The sequence below is a fragment of the Caretta caretta genome, chromosome 13 (assembly GCF_965140235.1).
Source record: "Caretta caretta isolate rCarCar2 chromosome 13, rCarCar1.hap1, whole genome shotgun sequence".
Classification (NCBI taxonomy): Eukaryota; Metazoa; Chordata; order Testudines; family Cheloniidae; genus Caretta; species Caretta caretta.
This window is the reverse complement of record NC_134218.1, coordinates 11,211,860-11,235,912: the sequence shown is the minus strand read 5'-3', so window position 1 is coordinate 11,235,912 and position 24,053 is coordinate 11,211,860. Positions and strand designations below refer to the sequence as shown.

The 24,053-nt window shown below is 41.6% G+C and overlaps 1 protein-coding gene across 4 annotated transcripts in view; it reads left to right on the top strand.

The window, feature by feature from the left end:
• Positions 1-24,053, top strand: part of GNAS (GNAS complex locus) — a 256,365-nt gene that overhangs the window by 169,284 nt on the left and 63,028 nt on the right. For 2 of the 4 annotated variants that reach the window (XM_048819684.2, XM_048819686.2), the window contains exon 5: positions 12,335-12,391. The exons of the other annotated variants lie outside the window; for them this stretch is intronic. In XM_048819684.2, coding sequence (XP_048675641.1) covers positions 12,335-12,391 — 57 coding nt within the window. The remainder of the gene's footprint in view (positions 1-12,334; positions 12,392-24,053) is intronic. 4 annotated transcript variants of the gene reach the window in all.

Genomic DNA, 24,053 nt, shown 5'->3' with positions numbered 1-24,053 from the left:
TAAGTTGGAGATCTTGCTGAGTTTGTGCTAGGACTGCTTTTATTTCACCCATCATATTGCCTGTACTGTCATCTCTCAGCCAACTGAATTGTCCAAGATTAGGTGATACTCTCTCATTTTCCATGTAATCAGAATAATAAATGCTGTATAGGGGACAACTTGGTGCTTAAAAACTGCGAGAATATCACAGCTCTATGTTTGAGGTTGTAGAATATGTTAAAATGGAAAACATAAACCAGTCCATGTTGCTATTTCAATGGTGTTCCCAGGGTGCGGGGTGGGGTAAGTCATAACGGAATGTGGTCTCCATCCGTATGTTTCTTTGATGCATTTGGTTCACTTTTGGTGCAACACAATAGAATACCCCCTCTGCAGTTTCCGTGAGATGTGAAAATGGGCCTGGGGAAAATTCAGATAATCTTGACTACCTTTCTATCCAGTTTGTGTTCAGAGTGGTGATGGACTAGAAATGTGGTGGAAGTGATGTTTTTACACTTGATCCCCATACTTCGTAGTGTTGTAGGGGGGTTTCTCCACCCCCATCACCAACTATGGTGGTGGGTGCCCAAAGCAGCCAGTGGAGAGCAGAGGTGAAAGTAAGCCGCTACAGTCCGGTGCGACGTACTGGTAAGAAAGTGGCTACCAGTACACAGCCGAGCGTAGTGGCAGGGCCACTGATGTGGGCTTGGCAAAAGAGGCGGCTGCCACTGGGCCCAGGGCTCCGGGCAGCGGCCAAAGCCCTGGGGCTCCCGGCCACCACTACCATAGGGCTCCAGGGGTGATTTAAAGGGCACCAGTGGCCGGAGCCCCTGGCCCTTTAAATCGCCACCTCGGGCCAGGCAGCGCTGAAGGGTTGGCTGGGGGAGTCTGGCCCCAGCCCCACCCCTTCCAGGGGCCCAGAGCCACCCCACTGCCCAACCTTGCCCAGGACTCCTACCACCCTGCGTACCAGTAAATCCGTTAAATTACTTTCACCCCTGGTGGAGGGGTAAATCACTGTGCGGGGCTGGGGACACCCCATCCAGTGGCTCCTACCCTGCTCTGAGATCAGCTGGTAGTCCTGGCTGGGCTAGGGGTGGGGGAGAACTACAATTCCCCTGCATGGAGCAGCTGGGTCCGGGTCAGACCCATCCCTAGAAACCTCCTCGCACTTCCTGCCCTCATCACTCTTCAGCCATGGGGGGAGGGGGTCACTATATAGGGAGCTGCTCCCCCGTTGCCCAACCCCCATGCATCTGGACATCCCCATACCCAGACTCCTGCTGCCCCCTCTGAGCCCCACCTCCCTGCACCTAGAATCATAGAATCATAGAATATCAGGGTTGGAAGGGACCCCAGAAGGTCATCTAGTCCAACCCCCTGCTCAAAGCAGGACCAATTCCCAGTTAAATCATCCCAGCCAGGGCTTTGTCAAGCCTGACCTTAAAAACCTCTAAGGAAGGAGATTCTACCACCTCCCTAGGTAACGCATTCCAGTGTTTCACCACCCTCTTAGTGAAAAAGTTTTTCCTAATACCCAATCTAAACCTCCCCCACTGCAACTTGAGACCATTGCTCCTCGTTCTGTCATCTGCTACAATTGAGAACAGTCTAGAGCCATCCTCTTTGGAACCCCCTTTCAGGTAGTTGAAAGCAGCTATCAAATCCCCCCTCATTCTTCTCTTCTGCAGGCTAAACAATCCCAGCTCCCTCAGCCTCTCCTCATAACTCATGTGTTCCAGTCCCCTAATCATTTTTGTTGCCCTTCGCTGGACTCTCTCCAATTTATCCACATCCTTCTTGTAGTGTGGGGCCCAAAACTGGACACAGTACTCCAGATGAGGCCTCACCAATGTCGAATAGAGGGGAACGATCACGTCCCTCGATCTGCTCGCTATGCCCCTACTTATACATCCCAAAATGCCATTGGCCTTCTTGGCAACAAGGGCACACTGCTGACTCATATCCAGCTTCTCGTCCACTGTCACCCCTAGGTCCTTTTCCGCAGAACTGCTGTCTAGCCATTCGGTCCCTAGTCTGTAGCTATGCATTGGGTTCTTCCGTCCTAAGTGCAGGACCCTGCACTTATCCTTATTGAACCTCATCAGATTTCTTTTGGCCCAATCCTCCAATTTGTCTAGGTCTAGGTGCACCTGCCCTTCCCCGCTGACCCCTCACCCCTGCATCCACACCACCCTCTGCTGAGCTCCACGCACTCAAACAGTCACCCTGACAAGCCCCACCCCCTATGTACCTAGACCACCCTGACAAGCCCCCTGCACCCGAACCCCCACCCACTGAGCTCCAACAGCTGCACCCAGACCCCCAACCCACCAAGCCCCACTCTCGCAGCACCCAGACTCCCCCTGCTGAGCCCCTTCCCCCTCACACACCCCTGCTAAGTCCCAACCATCTTCAACTGGATCCCCACCCCAAGAGCTCCGGTGCATCCAGATCCGCCCTGCACCCAGACTCCTCATAGAATCATAGAATATCAGGGTTGGAAGGGACCTCAGGAGGTCATCTAGTCCAACCCCCTGCTCAAAGCAGGACCAATCCCCAATTTTTGCCCCAGATCCCTAAATGGCCCCCTCAAGGGTTGAACTCACAGCCCTGGGTTTAACAGGCCAATGCTCAAACCACTGAGCTATCCCTCCCCCCCCTCCTCACTGACCCACCTGCACTCAGATTGCGCCGCACAGAACCCTCTTACTCCACACCTGGATCCGCCCCTCCCCGCCAAGCTCCTCCATACTTGGATCCTGCAGGGCTGAGCCTGCCTACTGGTGCACCTGGTGGGGAGGGGCAGGGCCCCAAGGTGTTTCTTGAGCAGGCCCAGCCCTTGCCCTGTGCATCAGGGTTGGGTGCAGTATCAGTGCCGAGTCCATGTCCTGGGGAGGGCAAGAGGGCAGGGCTGCAGCGTGATCTCCCACCTTCATGCTGTGCAGCCAGTGGCCTGTGCTCCCCGCTGCCATACTGGAGCTCCACATTTATTTATTGACCAATAAAATTTCTAAAATTTTACAGAATTTTAAAATACTGTGTGCAGAATACTTTTTTTTTTTTATGGTGGGCGGGTGCACAATTTCTCCTTTTTTGGTGCAGAATTCCCTCGGGAGTGATAGTCCCTGTGGTTGCAGGCCCACAACAGTATTTTCTGACTGGTCGCTTAGAGTTGTGTAGAGAGTCTGTAGTTGAAGCAGTCACATTATGTTAAGCAATTTTGCAGCAAATTAAATCTTAAGTACAGGAAGAAGTGCGCTTTGTGACTTCTCAGAGTTTTGGATGAACTTTTTGCAACAAACTATTCTAACGTTGTGGCAGTCTTGAATAGACTTTCCAGTGTTAGCTGGGGAAGATGGCAGTATGCATTCATTTGCATTCATCTCTTTTAAAATGTTGCATTCTCTCTTCTTTCCATATCTCTACCAAATGTGCTCTTCCCCGTTGTGGTTCATGAGACACATTAAAGAGCCACAGTCTAAGTATCACTGATACTCACTCTTGCTTGCTATTTCTAAGTTTGTACTTAACTTAATAATTGACCAGATGTGTTTTTTAACTAGAATGAAAAGTCATTTCAAGTCTCTTGACATAATTTCCATTAACTAGATATTAAAAATTCTAGATCCCTTTTAAATTCTATACCAGAACAGTAAGGGTATTGAAGGAGTTTGGGGAATCTATGGAGAAAGGAAATTTAAGAAAATGTAAACAAGATTTTCTATGTACATGCTATTGTCTTTTACTTATGATTTGAAATGATCTTCTCTGAACTATCTGTGCAGGAAAATAGTTAACAAATGTAATTGATTTATAATTTCTATACCAAATACCACAAATATGGTGTAACTGATTTTCTTATCCAGCAAAATACACTTGCCAATGCTGAGATTTCTACTTACATTGACATACATGTATAATTCCCAATAACATTTGTTGTATGTATATGGAAAGGAAAATTAATCCTTCTGCGTGGAAAGAGTCATAAGTTGTTGTCCTCTTAATCCTATGACCTTTCGAAGTCCTGCTTACTCATGGGAACTGCAAAATATAGTGTAAGTTGGTCTCTCTGATTCACAATCCTGCAGTGCAAGACCAACATAGCAACAGTAAATTCCGCTCTTCCCCGTTACATTTTTCTATTACAGAAGAATTGTAAATATTTTCCTAAACAGAACAGTCTGACTTAGTCCAGATCAAAGAAATAATGATTTAAGGTACAGCAGAAAAAAAATACAGAAAAGTTAGATCTGCTTATATACTGCACATGATTGCCATAAAAAGCTTAGTGCATGCTAGCAGAATTTTTATTGATATCTTAGTTACAAAGGTAGAGTCTAAAAGGTTACCAGGTTCAACACAGTGCTTGACTGTCATTTGCCAGTCTTCTTCCGTAGCCATACGGTGCAGTGACAAACCTGTTCACTTCTAAATTGGAATGTCATCTTCACACAGTTCTAAATTCCATAGATTTTGAGGGTGGAGATAGGGAAAACATATTATCTAGTAGGTAATAGTGGTGAGCTGGAAAACAGAGAAACTGTTATCCGGGGTGTCTATGGACAACAGGGAGCATAGTGTAGCCATTAAAGAACAGGACTTGTGGGCAGCTCTGGTTTCTATTCCTGGTTCTGCCACAGACTTGCTGTGTGACCTTGGCCAAGTCCGCTATTCTGTCATGTTTTTCTCATTTATAAAATACGAGTATCTGTCTATCTTAGGGGGTCTGTTGTGAGGCTTAAATTACTAGTGTTATTATAAAGTAGTTTGAGATGCTCAGCTGGTCGGTGTTAGAGAAGTGCAAAGTGTTTTTTACCATTTTTATTAAAAAGCAATAAGACATGCTCCAGATATGATCAGAGGCTGATCTGATTGGATGTTTGAGCCTCTGATGTCATCTCTGGACACTTTTGTCTTCTTCACTCCACCACCTTCTCAGTAAACAGCTCTTCTAATGAATAGTCAAACAATTCAGTTAGCCTCAGGGGTTTGTTACCTCAACTGAGTTTGGCAAGCCAGAACTACAGGATAAGAACAAACAGCCAGCTTCAACAATACAAATAAAATCCTGAATACTGATGAATTAGGAAGGAAGGGTTTTATAAAGCCTTTTAACAGAGGGGGCTCTGACTTAGCCCCTCAGGTTCATTCTTGTGTTTTTCATTAAAAAGTATATAACTACTGTACTAATTAGATGCAGCATAGCTGCTTGTTGTGGCTCTGATTTGCGCCATGTGGCTATGGGAAATTTTTTTTAAATAGTAAAATCTCACTAATTCACACTTTGCTAACCTGCAGTCCTGCTAATTCTCAACAAAAACCCCACTGATGTCTCCCCGCTTTAAAAACAGAGATTGTAGCTAGATCTCGCATTAGCCCCATTACTTTTACAATACATAGTACGTGTGCTAGGATATTATGAAGTTTCACAGTAAATAATTGAAACTAAAGTACACTTGTCAAAATATATAAACTATAAGTATACTTTGTGGTGCAATATCCTTGATTTTTTTTTAATAATGTTTACTTATTGACTAAGGCTTGATCATGCAATAAGCCCAGTGTTAACATTTTGCAGATTACTGAGAGTGGTCCCATTGTAAGTAACTGCTATTCATGATAATGCACACTGTGCATAGTAAAAAGAAAAGGAGTACTTGTGGCACCTTAGAGACTAACAAATTTATTTGAGCATAAGCTTTCGTGAGCTACAGCTCGCTTCATCGGGTGCATTTGTATTTTCCACTGAATGCATCCGATGAAGTGAGCTGTAGCTCACGAAAGCTTATGCTCAAATAAATTTTAGTCTTATCTAAGGTGCCACAAGTATCCCTTTTCTTTTTGTGAATACAGACTAACACGGCTGCTACTCTGAAACCTGTGCATAGTAGTGAGCAGTAGCTGACTTCAACTGGTCACTTTCAGGAGTATGCGCTATACCAGGTGATAACTTTTTGCAGGATCAGGGCCCAATTTACTGAATTGTGTAGGCTGCGCTTGTTTGAATTAGTGAGATTTTGATGTGTTTCAGATATGAAAGAATAGGTCCTATTTTACTAGGTCCATGAAACAGGAAACATTTTAATCTATTACTACGTTATCAATGCAGTTGACAACATACAGGACTTCTTCTTTTTTTTTCTTTTTTTTTTTAACCAATTTATAGTCAAAAGATATGACAGTATCTCTAGCAAAGTAGCTCTCTGCTGATATGCTCTATAATTAATCTCCTTTTCCCTTTCTGTAGTAACATTGGCTGCCAGCTTTATTAGTTTGCCTGATCCTTTTTTTTTTTTTAAAGTTTCCTAGCTTTGCCTTTCGATTTGTATTTATTTTTCCTAATAAGCTTCAATTGTAACAAAAGGTGGTGGGACTGATTTCCACTGCTAAAGAGTCAAAAAGGCAGAAGGTTTGCATTGCAGCATGCACCACTCATGCAATGTTGAAATTCTCTTGAAGCCTGCATTGAGGATAAATATTTAATACAGTATTTTGGAAGAGCAATACCATTTTGCTGTCAGCTTAAAACGTTGAATACAGGTCTGTTTAAAAAAAAAAAAGTGTCCTGTCTTGTTTCTTAAACAGATATGCAGTGGGACATATTATAAGATAAAAATAGCCTTTCTAACAATATTGTTTTTTATACAGTGGTTGGTTGCTTGGTTTGTTTGCTACGGTACTTCCTAGTTCTTTTAAAAAAAAAAAAAAAAAAAAAAAGGAAAACAACAACAAAAAAACCCACCTGATTTAGCTGCTAAGTAAATGTGTCAGCAGCTGCAGGAAAGAGTGTAACCCCGCCTTCTTTTTTAATAATGATCCAAAGATTGTGCCAGTATCAGCAATTCAAACCCCACTGAAAGTGGGGACAATATTAGTATTCAGGCCTGGTCTACACTATGGGGGGAATTGATCTAAGATACGCAACTTCAGCTACGAGAATAGCGTAGCAGAAGTCGACGTATCTTAGATCGAATTAGAATCACTTCGCGTCCTCACGGCGCAGGTTCGATGGCCGCCGCTCCCCCGTCAACTCTGCTTCCGCCTCTCGCCCTGGTGGAGTTCCGGAGTTGACAGCAGAGTGATCGGGGATCAATTTATCACATCTACACTAGATGCGATAAATCGATCCCCGATAGATCGATCACTACCCGCCGATCCGGTGGGTAGTGTAGACCTGGCCTTAGGTTCTAATTTGTCACATGCCATAAAATAACATCTGGTGCATAAATTTAAGATATTGTCAGCTAGAAAATTGTACAATTATGCCCTTCAATTACTGCAATGTTCTCAGCAAGGCATCTACACGGTTAACAGAAACCTTTTAAGAGTTTCTCAAACTACACCACCCAAAATTCAGCACTATTTTTTATATGACATTGTGCACATATCACTTCTGTAGTAATTATGATGGTGAAAAACTTCTACTGTACAATGTTATTGACTGCTTTATTTTTAGTACTTTGCTCTTTATTAATTTATTTAAATAGTACGTGAGATATTTAATATCATAAATTTGTGTGCACACCCAGCAAATCCCAACAGTCCTGCAATATTAGGTTCATGAGTTCTTATTTAGGATTGAATCCATGTTGGGGAAGTAGTGCCTTAAATTTAGGTATAATTTTCTTTGCTTTTCTCAAAGCAATTTTAAAGTGTAGGAACAGATTAATTAAATTGCTACTGAAATAAAAGCAGGTGTCAGCTGAATCTTGTTGAAAATATACAGAAATGTTAAGAGTTTACACCAAGGGCTCACAAGATCTTTAGCTCTATAGAAGACCTACAAACTGATTTATGGTTATGCTATTCTTTTTAAAAGGGTGCTGTCAGGTTAAAAATGATGCAATTAAGAAAAAGAAAAAAACCCTTTTCCCAGCTGATGTTGCTAATCACACCTTAAGTAAATCTTGAAGAATTTTAAAAATTAAAATTTATTTTCACTATTGAAGGTGAATTTTCTTTTTTAAAGTCATCAACATTTCTATGATCTTAGATTTTATAAAAACTTTTTTAAAGGAAAACTTAAATGTCAGTGCAAGCTATTTGATGTTAAGTAAATATCAATTTTACTGATATCACTGTCTTTTTGTACATGTCCTTCAGTGCTAGATTTATTGTTCTTTAGCATTACGGTATTGTACACAATGTTTATTGTGGTTTTTTGCACAGTTTCGCTTACTATCTCAAATTCAGAAAGCTATTGAAATATTTCCCCAATAAATAGGTGTAAACTCCAGAAATCCCTCCAAAGAGAGAAATTGCTTTACGGCATGGAATAGAACAGTTACATTAGTTTTGGTTAGAACTGAGGCTAGAGAAATGTGTAAACACTCAGTATTCAGCCTTGCAAATGAATCCACAAGTAGGACCTCACTCCTGTTGTGGTCCCAATGAAAGCTGGTTGGACTTCACGTGCAAATAAAGGTTTGCACAGGCAGAAAAACATGCTGGTTAGGGCCCGGAATTTTTATTGTCGAGCAAAACTTTGTATAAGCCCTGGACATACACATGAGTTGCCATGTGGATAGAGTACAGCCAGCTTTATTTCTCTGTTAGATTATATATGTGTTGTCTACGTTGTACACTTTCCAAATCTCTCTCATAGATTCCTGCTCTCCAGAAAACCAACTAGCAAGTTCTCAAAGCTTTCTGCTAAACTTAGGAAACTGTTCTGTTCCTAAGTCAGAACACCTTCTAGGTCTCTCCTTTCCCCTTGATAGGATCAGTAAAAGACTCTCCATTTCTTTTATAAAACTATGCATATAATTTGAATCTGTTTTGTTCTGTTTAACATAACACTACCTTCTAATGGGTGTTTGTGCTTGAGTTCCAAAAAGCTGGATAAAAGCAGCAGGACCTCATGCTTTCCTTTGTAACTTGGGTCATGAGCATGAATTAGATTTAAGGGGGCATTCTGATTTAAATCCCTCTATAGTAAATTTCTGAGTTATCCCACATGATAGTAATATTTTCAGATGCTAATATCACCTCTATAGCTCTCCTGAAAGCACATAGCTTGAACAGCTTATACTAAAGTCAGGGTAGAGTGTAAACCGTTTGATAGCTATAACTACATACGGGGGTAATAAATTGTACATTCAGAGCAAGATATTTTTAAAAATTAGAAACATGAGCTTCATGTGCATGTTTGTACTTCTATTTGCACCTGCTAATGCCTAGATACCTACCTGTCTGGCGTCTTCTGGGCACACATCTCATGGATGCAGATGAAGGCACAGAGAGTGTTGCATGGTCTTGAGCCTCTCTCTAAAAATCAGATCTGTGTATTCTTATGAATAGAGCCCTGCGTGTATTCAAAAATGTGGATCTGCAACCGCCAGTATCCACCTGCAGTCCACTAGCTGTCTTTTACTTGCATCCACACCCCAACAGCAAGCCGTCTCACAAGGGCTAGCGACTTGGGGGGGTAGGGGGAGGGTGCGAGGAGGGCGGCAGGGTCTTGCAGGGAAGAGGCAGCGCGAAGGTGAGGACTGGGGGTAAGGAGCAGCGTGGGGACAAGGGGCGCCCAGAGGGGAAGGGGCCGCCCAGGGGGGAGACTGAGAGGAAGGGGCAGCACATAGCGTGCTGCTCCTGGGTGTTTGCAAGCAATGGCACATGGCAGCAGGAGGGCATTGCATCACAGTGGGGCAGAGGGGTGGGGAGCCGGGGCCCTGCCCACTCCAATCCCTAGGGCAGGGCCTGGACCCTGCTACCCAGGCGGTGGCGAGCCAGGGCCAGGCCCGGGACTGGAAGAACAGCCAGTGCGGCTGGGCTGGGCTGGGCTGTGGTGGGGACACTGGCGCTGCCTCAGGGGCCTGAGCTGCTGGACAGGAAGTGGCGCGGCAAGAGGGTGCTGGACAGCCCTAGCTCCAACTTGCCGCTTAGCCCAAGCCATTGGCTGCTGGCCCTGAGAGCACTGCGTACCCCAGGCTGCCCGAGCCAGACCCCGCAGGCCAGGTGCCACTGGTGAGTAGAGCCCTGCCCGGTTGTATCTGCATCCGATCCACTATCCGCAAAAATGATCCACGGATATCTGTGGATTTGCAGGGCTCTACTTACGAATCATGCACTTGCTTATGAGCTTACATGAGGGGTGGGTAGATAACTTCATATAAACTCACTTTTATTCATCATCATCCTCTGTTTTCAGTCACAGATGTGAAATGGGAAGCCAACGTTGAAATTGTTCCCACCTTTTCCGTGTTCATTGGATAAGTGAAAATAAAACATTCACTGGCTTGCAAGGAAAACTAGGCAGCCTGCTCCTCCTCAATTGCCTTGCTTGATTTTTTTTTTTAACTCCTCCTTTCCAAACTGTGTTCACTTTCTTTGTCATACAAACCGTTCTCTGAGTAATACATACTTAGAATTTCTTTCCAGAAAAAAGTGAGTAGGATGGTTTGAGAGAGATCCTCAGTCTTTTTTCTTGTTTTCTAATTTGCAAAAAAATCAAGTACATTATTTCATTTTACCCTCTTCTGTTGATGATCTCTGCCTGGCTGCTTCAGCTGACCAGTTATTAAAGTAACTCCCTTTGCTCCCTCCTTATACTTTTAGGTAAACCAATGTACAGGATCTTCTAAGAATCAAAGCGTTTTTCATTTTGTCCAGTGGGGGAAAAAAAACATTATGGAGTAGTAATTGCATCTAGAAGCCAGGTTCATTAGTGGCTAAAAGCCACATTTGACTGAATGTGTAAGGTGACTTAGACTTCGATCCTACTGTTGGATTTACAAGATACTTACGGTTTTGAATTCTTTGGCTAACTTAGGCCAACCAATCACTGGCCATTGATTTAAAAACAATCTATTTTAGTAAAGGATAATCTGAGTAGATGATACAGTGCTCAGTGGTTTAGAATCATTAGATGAAATTCACCTCTCCTGCATAAAACCAGATTTGCACTTTTTGCAGGCCACAATGTGGAGATTTGTGGGAGGGGATAGATTTTTCTCTCTCCAACCTGAAAGGTGGCAGTAGGGCTACAGTACAGCCCCTTTATGGCCTCTCCCTTCAGTGCATGGGTTGGAATTATGGTTTGCCACAATTACATAGGGTGATAAAACCACTAGATTTGAGTATTTATTTTAAAATTTACCATGTACTTATCACATCTCTGCAAGTGCACACAATACAAAAATCAACTAACTGACTTGATGTTAAAGGAGTCTCTCAATCCTCAGGTTAAAAGACTCAAATAAATAAAAATCTCAAAGCATTCTCAAATCCTCTCTCTGTCAGAGGTTTTGCAGTGCATCCCTGGCCTCTGTGTTCTGTGCCCCACCACAGAGCCAAAGTGGTACAGAGAGCCTTGTGTGAATTTAACCCGTTAATGAGTTTGCTCCCTTCCAAAGGGATGTTGTATTGCTAAGCATTAATAATTACTGAAAAGAATTACAGGGAAGTTGAGTGCCTCACCCAGGGTTACACAGTGAGCCTCTGGCAGACCAGAGGATAGAACCCAAATGTCCTGACTTCTAGCTCAATGCCTTAACCACGAGTCCATTCTTCCTCCCCTTCAGAATGATGTTGGTGTTTTTAATGGGTGGTTACATACAGAAGAGAAATAAAGCTCTCAGGGTTTGTGTTGCAGCAAAGGCAGCCTGTGTGGTATGTTGTTGAGGACGGAAGGGGGAAAAAATGGAAATATATGACCATGCTAGTGATTGCTTTTTAACCAAAGGCATTGTGCAGATAAGGATACAGAACTGTGTGCTGAATACAGTAGGGTTCTGAAATGCTAGCAAAGGAGAAAATGAAAGTTTAAATTTCACAGGCGCTTCTGGAACAGGGTTCCCCTCCCACCATCCACTCTTCTCCTTCCAGCCAAGTCCGGTATAACTTGTGCTACCAGAAATCTGAGGACAGTGGTGCTGCAGGCAGTAGTCCAAAATATTTCATCTTCCTTGTTTGTTTCTAAGCATGAAAAACTCTTGATAATGGGACTGAATCCTCACTCAAAATGTTCGTTACAGAAAGTGCTGAGTACCCTGGCCCCTCCCATAGAGCTTTGTGTTCAGCTTTGGATACAAGCCAGTTACTTGAGAATATCTTAAACTATTCGTAGGTGTGTGTTTCCTTTGCGATAGCATCAGTACCACATTTCCCCTGAAATAACAAGCAATAATTAGCACTTATTCACACCATTTAGGAATGTGGATGATTTCCTATCCAAATGAGCTGCTAATTAAACCTTGTATTCTGTTATCCCATAAATGTAAGTAGTACTACCAAAGGGTGGGGATCATTTGGGTTCCTAGTCTGAGTAGCCTTAATATCAGTAGTACCCCATTTGATTTCAAATCAGAATAGAGTAAAATAAATCTGTTTCTCTTGTATTTGCTTATCCTAGAAAGAAAAATCAACCTCTGCAGTTCCTGCTGGAGCTCCTATGTTCTTATACCGAGGTGTAAGTGGAATGCAACAATGCTGCTTGACTCTCATGAAAGTAAACTTTGTAGGTCCACAGTTTGTAGATCTTGGTTGTAAGGGAATTTGCAACCAAGGTTTTGGGGTTATTTTTATGTCTAAAGACTAAACAACCTGGAAGAGAAATGTCTCCTGAGATACGGTTTTACAGCTCAGGACGTGATTTTTGTTTGACCTTTAATCACTAGGTTTACTAGGGGATGACCTATTTAAAACTCTTATTATGAAACGTGTAGTTTCATGGGACATTGAACTTTGTCCTAACGAAATTGAATCCCAGTTTTAACCACAACATTGTGTAACTGCTGTACACACCTTTTTAACAGTTTTTTTTTTCCCCCAAGTAACATTGACTTAGCTGGAATCAGTAAACAAGCAGTTCTAATGTCAGATCCACCCTACGTTATATTTTACAAAGAGAAGGTAAGGTTATGCATCCATGTTCCTGTGAATGTGGTGTCATGGTTTCACTTGCCCTGCCAACTTCATAATGCCTATAAAACATGGCTTCATAAACTACATTTTAAAAAGTCTCTTGGGTATTTATATATTTGGAGGGAACAAAGCCTTTCAGACAGTTTGTCCAGTTTTTTTCTTTCTTTCTTCTACTAATACTTTATCCTTTAAAATGTCTCTCAAGAGCCTGGTCTTGGATTCTTATTTTTTCCCAGGCCTGGAGTTTCTCCTGAGGATTATATTTTTAAAAAAAAAGAGAGAGAGAGAAGCATTCAACCTCAAGTGTCCTTAAGTCTTTAACACTTTCTCTAGCTGACATTTATAGAACACTAGCTCACCTGGATGCCATTACTTAAATTTACTAAACATTTGTCTAAGCCAGGGGTCGGCAACCTTTCAGAAGTGGTGTGCCGAGTCTTCATTTATTCACTCTAATTTAAGGTTTCGCGTGCCAGTAATACATTTTAACGTTTTTAGAGGGTCTCTCTCTACAAGTCTATATTATGTAACTAAACTATTGTTGTATGTAAAGTAAACAAGGTTTTTAAAATGTTTAAGAAGCTTCATTTAAAATTAAATTAAAATGCAGATCTTATCAGTTTAGTGCAGTGGTTCTTAACCTGGGGTGCGAGATCCCCTTTCTGGGGGTGCGAGATGTGAGATTTTTTTTGGAGGGTAAATCATCGAAAACACAAATTAAGCACAGGCACATAAGTACAACTACTTTGTTTCATCAAACCTATGTATTTATTAACATTATATATATTTTTTAACAATTACTGTAATATACAAACAATGTTTTTAAGCTAATTGCAGTGTAATTTTTGATAAGGGGTGAGAGAACATATTTTGAGAACTCCAGACCGTCAGCGGGCTGAGTGGGGCCAGGTGTAGTGTATTAAGTTTCTCCCCATAGAAATATGCTGCTTACTGTGTACTACTTATGGCTGCCAGTCCTGATGCTCTGAGCGGCATGGTAAGGGGACAGGGAACAGGAGTGGTTGGATAGGGGTGGGAGTCCCGGGGGGGTCCGTCGGGGGTGTGGATAGGGGTCGGGGCAGTCAGGGGACAGAAAGCAGGGGGGTTGGATGGAGAGGTGGGGTCCCGGGGGAGGGGGCAGATAGGGGTGGAGGGTCCCGGGGGCGGATGGGGGGGTTTGGTCAGGGAGCAAGGAGTGGGGGGGGTTGGATGGGTCAGGGGTTATGAGGAGGGCAGTCAGGGAGTGGGAAGTGGGAGGGGGCGGATAGGGGGCAGGCTGTTTGGGGAGGCAGAGCCTTCCCTACCCAGGTGTAGTGTATAAAATTTCACCCCGTAGGAATGTGCTACTTACTTATGGCTGCCAGTCCTGGTGCACCGCAAGCAGCCCATTCCTATGGGGAGAAATTTAATACACTACACCAGCGGACAGAACCCCAGACCGGCCACGGGCTGAGCGGCTCAGCCTGCGGCCGGTCTGGGGTTCCATCTGCCGGCTCCTGCCAGCCGGGGTCCCAGCCACCAGCCCCGCTAAGCCCGCTGCCAGCCTGAGGTTCCGTTCACCCAGGCCAGCAGCGGGGCTGAGCGGGGGCAGCGGCCGGGACCCTGGCTGGCAGCAGTCTGCCAGTAAAAATCGGCTTGTGTGCCACAGGTTGCCGACCCCTTTATTATAAAGAGCATTTTAACTTGATTAGATTCTGCACTACTGAGTAGAGCATACCCTTGGTGTCATCCAGTGTTTTATCTCGCTAACTTCTTTCCTGGGTGGAACACTGTTTCTTTGTCTCACTTGTAAATAGTTTTTTCCCTTCCAGAAGTCTGCTTAAACTACCATAAATAAATATATGTAGACTCAAACTATTGCTTATTCATTCACTGTATTGGAGTATTCTCCACAATTCACAGAGGAATAAAGCATCTCCTAGTAAATTAAACAAAAAGCCCCACTAAGCATGTTTCTTTGTCATGTAAATTAGGAATCTTAAATATTATCATGTTACTGTGTCACCTTCCGTATCTAGCCTCAGAATTTTCAGGGCTGTTGCTTCAAGAAATCTATCAGATTTGTATCCCCACTTTCAAGCAGGCAAATAGAGTAGTCTGTTGTATATTCATACTATAATACATTTGAGTTTTACTGACCTGCAGTTTGGGGATTTCATCTTTTATTTCTTGTTTCTCAAGCCTCTCATCGATATTCTTGGCTCTTTTCTGTTTAGTAACAATATATCTTTTCCCATTGCTCACTTTGAAAGTGAGCCTCTTAACATTTGCTACAAATATTGGTCTAGATCCTGCCCTGATCAGAATATTGTGTGCATGATGAACATTAGATGGAATGAAAAGGGCATCTTTTCCTCCACAACCCACATTACCTCTGTGTAAGGAGTAGGATGCGATCCCTGACCTTCCTAGCACACAAGCAAACACTCCGAAGGCATGCCCAGGTAGTGTACTGACCTATAATCTGGAGTTTCAAGGGAGTGTGGGCTGTTGCTTAAGGAGTGTGCTCAGACTTGCAGCTTGATAGCCCGTGTCCTTACCCCACGTGCACAGTTTCAACTCTGGCCCTGTCCTCACTATAGTCAGTGTCATGCTAGCGTGGTTTTCCTGACCGCTTTGGGCATGGATTTTTTTTTCCTTCCCTCCTCGAAATTATGTTATCACTGTGTCATGAAACTGAATTATACACTACTGAGGTGGCAAGTGCACAGTCTCGTTAACATGGTTTTCAGCATAGGCATAGTTTGACTTCTATATTTGGGGGGAATGGGGACAGCTCCAGTAAGGCCAGTGGGGCTAAGCATGGGGTAGGCAAATTCCAAACCTTCTGAGGCTTGCGGTTTGGGGGGCAACGTTCCCCCTGTCCTTCCCTCCCCCCAAACTATGCTCATGGTTTTCAGGAAGAATCTCTTCACCCTGCTCAGGTGTGCCATGTTGTCAGCAGTGGTTTTAAAACTCTGCTGTAGCTTACACCAGTTCAACAACAGTTTGGATGTGTGTTGTGCAACTGTTAATTCATTTTAGTGGGAAATTACTGGGATGAAGAAAACTATTCTAATCAGTTAACGCAGACTGGTAGCTCTACTGTAGTTGTCCAATGATATGGATAACTTTTGGACTAAGGTTTTAGATCTTATAAGACTATGGGGTCTCATCTCTCGTTAAAATGTCATTCTGGTTTGTTTTTAGCCCTATTAAAGGGTTTCATTATATAGTGCAGAAAAAAGTCTACATTGACACTGCTATGTAGTGTATTGTATTTGAATGTACCAACAGATGAATTAGTGTTATAGGAAACAAGAAATAGATATGCAAGGACTAGTCTCCTGGCTATTTCTTTCCAGGAAACTTCCCTACTACAAAATGTGATTGGTAATTTTTGGCTACTTTAGGTTCCTATTTAATTGTTTTTATAGAAGATACAAATCAGAATTATTCAAACTCAAAACTTGTGACTTAAGAACATAACACAAGAAAGGTCATACTCGGTCAGACCAAAGGTGCATCTAGCCCAGTATCCTGTCTTCCAACTGTGGCCAATGCCAAGTGCCCCAGAGGGAATGAACAGAAAAGGTAATCATCAAGTGATCCATCCCTTGTTGCCATTTCCAGCTTCTGGCAAACAGAGGTTAGGGACACCATCCCTGCCCATCCTGGCTAATAGCCATTGATGGACCTATCCTCCATGAATTTATCTAGTTCTTTTTTGAACCCTGTTGTAGTCTTGACCTTCACAACATCTCTGGCAAGGAGTTCCACAGGTTGACTGTGCATTGTGTGAAAAAATACTTCTTTTTGTTTATTTTAAATCTGCTGCCTATTAAATTTCATTTGGTGACCCCTAGTTCTTGTGTTTTGAGAAGGAGTAAATAACACTTCCTTATTTACTGTCTCCACACCAGTCATGATTTTGTAGACCTCTATTATATCCCACTTTAGTCGTCTCTTTTCCAAGCTGAAAAATCCCAATCCTGTTAATCTCTCCTCATATGGCAGCCGTTCCATACCCCCTAATCATTTTGTGGCCCTTCACTGAATCTTTTCCAATTCCAATAGATCTTTTTTGAGATGGGGCGACCAAATCTGCACGCAGTATTCAAGATGTGGGCGTACCATGGATTTATACAGAGGCAATATGATATTTTCTGACTTATTATCAATCCCTTTCTTAATGATTCCCAACATTCTGTTCACTTTTTTGACTGCTGCTGCACATTGAGTGGATGTTTTCAGAGAACTTTCCACAATGACTCTGAGATCTCTTTCTTGAGTGGTAACAGCTAATTTAGACCCCATCATTTTAGATGTATAGTTGGGATTATGTTTTCCAATGTGCATTATTTTGCATTTATCAACAGTGAATTTCATCTGCCATTTTGTTGCCTGGTCACTACGTTTTGAGAGTTCCTTTTGTAGCTTTTCGCAGTCCGCCTGCGGCTTAACTATCTTGAGTAGTTTTCTGTCATCTGCAAATTTTGCCACCTCACTATTTACCCCTTTTTCCAGATCATTTATGAATTGTTGAATAGGACTGGGTCCAATACAGACCCCTGGAGGACACCACTATTTACCTCTCTCCATTCTGAAAACTGACTATTTATTCCTATCCTTTGTTTCCTATCTTTTAACCAGTTATGAGTCCATGAGAGAAACTTCCCTTTTATCCCGTGACCGCTTACTTTGCTTAAGAGCCTTTTGTGAGGGACCTTGTCAAAGGCTTTCTGAAAATCTAAGTACATTATATCCACTGGATCCCCCTTATCCACATGCTTGTTGACCCCCTCAAAGAATTCTAGTAGATTGGTGAGGCATGATTTCCCTTTACAAAAACCACATTGACTCTTCCCCAACAAATCATATTCATCTATGTGTCTAACAATTGTGTTTTTTACTATAGTTTCAACCAGTTTGCCCGGTACTAAAGTCAAGTTTACTGGCCTGTAATTTCTGGGATCACCTCTGGAGCCCTTTTTAAAAATTGACGTCACATTAACTATCCTCCGCTGATTTAAATGATAGGTTACAGACTACAGTTAGTAGTTCTGCAATTTCACATTTGAGTTCCTTCAGAACTCTTGGGTGAATACCATCTGGTCCTGGTGACTTATTACAGTCAATTTGTTCCAAAACCTCCTCTACTGACAACTCAGTCTGGGACAATTCCTCAGATTTCTCACCTAAAAAGAATGGTTCAGGTTTGGGAATCTCCCTCACGTCTTCAACCATGATGACCAATGCAAAGAATTTATTTCGCTTCTCCACAGTGGCCTTGCTTGACTTCAGTTAGTTTCTGCTTTTCACCTAAATATGAAGCAAAAATTTATATTTTCCGTAAGCAAACATCTTCCAACCTTATCTTGCCCCTCAGGCAAACATCTGAGAATTAAATGTGACCTTAAGGTTTTCTCCAGTTTTTTTCCTTACCCGTTCATTATTGCTACATGCATCCTTCATTTTGCTAATTTAATGATACTAAAGATTTCAGAATCCTTAGAGTGCAGCTGTTGTAATTTTTAAAGATTGAAATCTGTTTTAAAAAACCAATTAACATGCTTTAAATTACTCAGATCAGCTGCTTTAAATGGAAGTGGTTTTCTAATAAAGGTAAAGCATAGTTATACTCCCTGTGTCTGGTTCTCATCTCTCACCAGTTTTACACTCCTGATTTGCACTTGTGTAAGCGATATCAGAATTGAGGCCAAAGGGTTTGAGGATTTTTTGAGATGGTCTCAAGACGAAAGATTGCCCCACATGGGCAAAACAAAACAAAAAAAACAATTCTTACTTTCTAAGACACTAATCTCTTACTCACTGTTTATTGTACTTCCTGATTTTGAAACACCAATAAAGTTCAAGGAATGTGGACTTGAATTCTTTTTCCATCCCACATGAACAGTTAATAACCATATTAAAAAGATTGCATAAATATTTGTGGGTGCAGTTCAGATTAGCAGGACAGACACCAGAAAAGTCTAATCTGCAGTATTAAAATATTTTATTGCTAATTTGGCCCAGTCTTCCTGCCTATTATGACAGGAAGGAGGATAAAGAAGATGGCCTCTCGTTTACCCATCTCCCACTACTGTGACCCAAATGTTATTTTGGGGGACATGGGATATATCACTGTGAGGACACTCTTTCTGGGCACGTCACTGATTAGGTGTCAAGTCCAGACTCAGCCTTTCTGCTGACTAGCCTAGAGCTCACATGGCCCTAAAAGCTTGTAATGCAAGAATCTGGTGTTATTTTTTCTCCTCTATAACATCATGACAAGAGGAGCTTCTCCTAATCTCCTTCCTGTAAGAGTAGTGTATTCAGTTATGTGCTTAACTACTGTATCTTGTTTCTGTCCTGCACTAGGTTATCCTGGTTGTAGGATGAAATGCTTTGGTTATATTTTCAGCGTGGTTACATTGGCTTGTTCTGGAAAATGTCCATTTTAAAATTGCTTCCATGTTGAGTTTCCAGGGAGGTTTTTTCATGGTTTATTTTTACTTTCCTCTGTTCACATAAGCTTGCTGCTCTTAGACCTAATTGCTGTGATGAATAGTCCTCCTGAGAAGCCCTTACTGTAAAATGTGAGTAAGACATCAGAATGGGAGTCGGGAGTCCAGGAGTTGTGTTCCTAGCTGTGCCAGAGATTTCCTCTAGGGTCCTGAGCAAGTTATCCAACCTCTGTGCCTTGGTTCCTTCCTCACAGGGGTTGAGACTAAATTTATTAATGTTTGCAAAGCACGTTAGGGTTCTGGGTTAAAAGGGTCTGGTAAAATGCAATGTATTAGAATTGACTGACTTTTAAATCATCATTAATAGGGGAAGTCTATTACCTATCACTCTTGGTGCATTTGGGAGGTGGGGGGATTCCTTCTCTCACTGATTAACACGCCAGCCATTGGGGGACTGAAGTAGGTTCAACCATGGAAGGTTCCAACCTCGCGGTGTGAGATTTAGGCATTTTACAGGTTAATGTGTGTCACTGCCCCTTTGACTGCTTGGTTGTGTTTTGCTCAGGTGAGCCAAAGTGAGACATTGGTGTCCCTGGATGATAGTTTAGGGTGAAAAGAGGCTGTCGTTAACTTACAATGTCAGCCTGCCCATAGGTATGAGAGCTGGATACGTGAGAATTAAATTAGTATAAATTATGCCACAATCTCAAAAAGCTTGTGGTCTTTTCTGTCCAAGATTACAGTAATAAAAGTTCTACACTGAGCATTCTTAGGCATGGACTTGAAATAAATAGAAAGTCAGAACACTGAACAGTCTTGGAACAGAACGTGCTGAACAGCCTTGGTAAATCATTCAGCAGCTAAGTAGTTAATACAACGTAAAAAGTACAGTAAAATTGTGGTAATTTTATATTTCCTCAGTTGTTTTGCTGTTGCTTGTTTTGAAGAGACGCATCAAGGTAACAAAACTCTGGGACAAGAGAAGTTAATGGGTGAGATGGCAAGAGTGGGGGAGGAAGATCAAAAGTGTGTTGGAACATAAAGTTAAGGTCCTGGATAGATGCAACAGAGGTTCATTGTTCTAATGCATTTTTTTTCATTAAGCTGCTGTTTCTTTTCTCCTAATACAAACATACATTTGCAGCGCCTGAGGACGCTATATGGTTTGCTGACGTTTTTGTAAATTTGAGTTCATTTTTATGCTGATTGCTGATCTGAAAAAAGAAACTTAATATTTTAGGGCGTATGTGAAGATAATTCACCTTTCAGATGATGTCTTCAGTTTAAGTCTGTTTTCGTACTAAATGTACACCGAACTGCTGGGCTAGCTATCCAAAATCTGTTAGGGCAATAAGAGTTTAGCTATGAGAAAGTTCCACGGAAATGCAAATCGATCTTTCTCTCTCCTCCTTTCTTCTCAGGTAACCAGAGCAGCAGGGACTTTGGACAACACGTCCTTTCCCTCGCTGCACTGTGAATAGCTTTATAACTAAAAATAAACTCCAAGTTGTGGGACCAGGGGAAAGGAACAATCAGAACAAGAAATGCCTAGAAAATACAAAGTTTTAATCAGAGGGCAACTCATGGGGTAGGAGAAATGAAACCAAGACTGAGAATTAAGAATTTACTGAAGTAGAAAATTAACTGAGCACAAAAAAGGGATGGGGGAAGGAAAAGAACTACCCTGAACTAACGAGTGGCAAGAGAGATTTTTGAAGTAATAGTGATTGAAACTTTATCCTGCTTCTCCTATCCCATCGGCATTTTCCTTCGCAAGGAAATTGTTGTTTCTCTTTCTTCAAATATCTATTAAAATTCATGTTAAAGAGACAGGGGGTAGCCGTGTTAGTCTATATCCACAAAAACAAGGAGTCCGGTGGCACCTTAAAGGCTAAGATGCCACCAGACTCCTTGTTGTTTTGATGTTAAAGAGAGACAGCTGCGGTTTTGAATTTGACTTAACTTTAATACTGTTAATATTTAGAATCCCACAGTCTTTCTTTGGTGTAACACCAGTTGATATCAAATTAAGCTTTTTGTTCCATAAACACTTAAGAAAAAAAAAGGCTGAAAAAATTAACCTCATTCTCTAAATACATTTTTCCATGCCCTCAATAGAAAAAAACATGTGTGGGGGGAGGATTAGGATTACACCATTGGGGAAATTCAAAAATGAGTGCACATTTATGTGGCTAATTTGTGTGCACAGTTACTGAGAGTGAACACCCAATAGTGATTAATGTGCGCTTGACCGTTCATTTAGATGCTTGCTTGCCACAATTGCACAAACGCTCAGGGTGATCATGTGTGCAGATTAGACCTGCAAATTCATCTGGACTGCTAAATCTACTTCCAGTTAACAAATGGCAGATGGTCTTGACAATAGTCGTGCCATGAGTTCAGGGGACTGGAGTAGATGACCTCTTGAGGTCCCATCCAGTCCTATGATTCTGTGATCACCATTAACATACTAGAATAGTTAGAGCTGTAACTAAACACATTGGCTGAAAGGGGATTGCAGCTGGCAAAAACCAAGAAGCTGAATTTCTTTGTAGAGGTCCTAAAATAAAACTTTGGGAATTGGGTTTGGATATGGCTGCTGTCTTATGATCACATGGACAGTATAAGAATGTGAGGCGCTTCTGACGTATTTTTCTGGGGAGGGTGTAACCTAAACACGTATGCCCATGAAATAGGAATATTCTGCTCATTGGTAAACTGCCATTTCCATAGCCGAGCTCCTGAAGAGATATCCAAGCAATGGTGTCTTAAAACTGCAGGGTTGTTTAGAGAAATTCCTTTCCTTTAAACAAGAAGTAGGGGAAATGTAATTTTAAAAAACCCAACAACTGTACAATGATTATTGGAAAGGTCATGTGCAGTTCTGCTCGCAGAAAAGGTGACCGGAATATGGTACTTGAGCCAGTGAATAACCGGTCTAAGGGAATTAAATCCAAACTGCTTAAAAGCTCTGATAGGCAGAAAAGTCTATGGTTATTTATAACAGTAGTGTGTGCAGTGTTTTGTGTACTTAAATTACTAAGTTGTTGCTTGTTTCTTTTAAGTTTATTCAAAAATACTTTCTTGGGCTAGAAGCCAGAAATATGATTATATATGAAACATGTAAAGTTGCTGGAGCTGAAACTTACTTTTTCACATGCAGAAAGCCTTTTTTCATATAGTATTTTTAGTATGTCTGTGGCAGGTGTACTGAAGTGTAGAGCTTTCCTGGGATATGTGTTTGATTATAATCCATTTTAGGAACATATGTAGTATTTAACTCTGGCATAATAATAATATCTAGCTTTTGTATGGTGCTTTTAATCCATAAATCCAGTGTGCTTACATCTGTTGTTACACTGCAAAAAGTTAAATCCTGTAAATCCTTTGATAATTTATTTTGTAAGATACAGATGTTAGAAGTCTGATGTTGTCCAATTATATTATTCTTGAGATACAGGTACCTTCCAGCAATCACCACTTATTTGGAACCCAGAAGAGCAATACCTTTACACTTCTGTGTAGATTTGAACACAAATGAACCAGTCTGTGTTTTTTAATTTTTTTTTTAATTGAGTAGATTGCTGACACTTCCAAAACTATAAACAGACCTTAAATTCAGGCAATATATCACCATTAAGTGAGGAAAAGAATAAAATAAATATTTTTATCATAGCGGATTTGGGGAACTTGAAAGGGAGCCAGAATGTTTGTTATGGCCCAGCTTAAATGCCTCAAAACTAAGTTTAGAATTCTTATTTTTCCCTTTTAATTTTTTTAAACATTATTTATTTTCAGCAGGTCGGGTAAATGGCAAGCTGCCCCTATAATGAACCTCTTTCTGTGGAAATTAGCTTATTTGTCATTAATAAATGAAAAGACTGGAAAAAAAATTCTGATTAGATAAATAAATCATTCCACTGAATGAATGTAGCCCTGTAGTATCTAATCTGTGCATAGTATATGTACAAATTGAGGAACTGAATGTGTGTTAATCAAGTGTAGAGTTTACTGCAGTTTGATAGGCTGTCATTTTGATAGATGAACAGCCAGCCAGACTTCAGAGGTGGTAACCCTTAGCCAAGAGCTCACTGTTGCCCATCTCTGGGTTTAGTAGTGGTATTCCAGCCAGCAGTAGCATAGCATAGAGAGATGTGGTCTTTGGAGATAATCAATATGTTGAGTTGCACTTGGAAGCAAACAGGAAGCCAGTGCAAAGCTCAAAGCACAGGTATTCCCTTTTCCTTTAGCCCTATTCTGCCCAGCAAGTGTCTGCATTCTGCTCTACCTAAAACTTCTACCCAGTCTTCAAGTAAATCACATTGATGCATCTCTTGAAATATGTTACACAGCAAATATTCCTTCCCTCAAGGAATTTGAAATTTTCAGGCCTCCTGTTGTCACAATGATGGACTGAGATGGAGAGTGGCCCCTTATGCATTTTAGACTTTTGGAGGCCTGGTGTTCTTGGAATTTATGTTGTTCAAACCAGATATTCAGGCATTTGTTGTTGGTTTTTTAATTAAATATTTATTTATTTTTACTCTCTGCACATATGGACAGTACAAGATCTTCCTGCTTATATCAGAAAACTCTCAAAGTTGGGTATTGAACTGTGTCCAAACCGTCCTTCCAAGTGGTCACTTACGCAGCAGGGAAATCAGTTGTCACTAGCATGTAGAGTCAGTCAATATAATCTACAAGTTGTGAATCATCTCTTGGAGAAAGTCGATTTGGATCTGCACTCTCCTTTTACTTCAA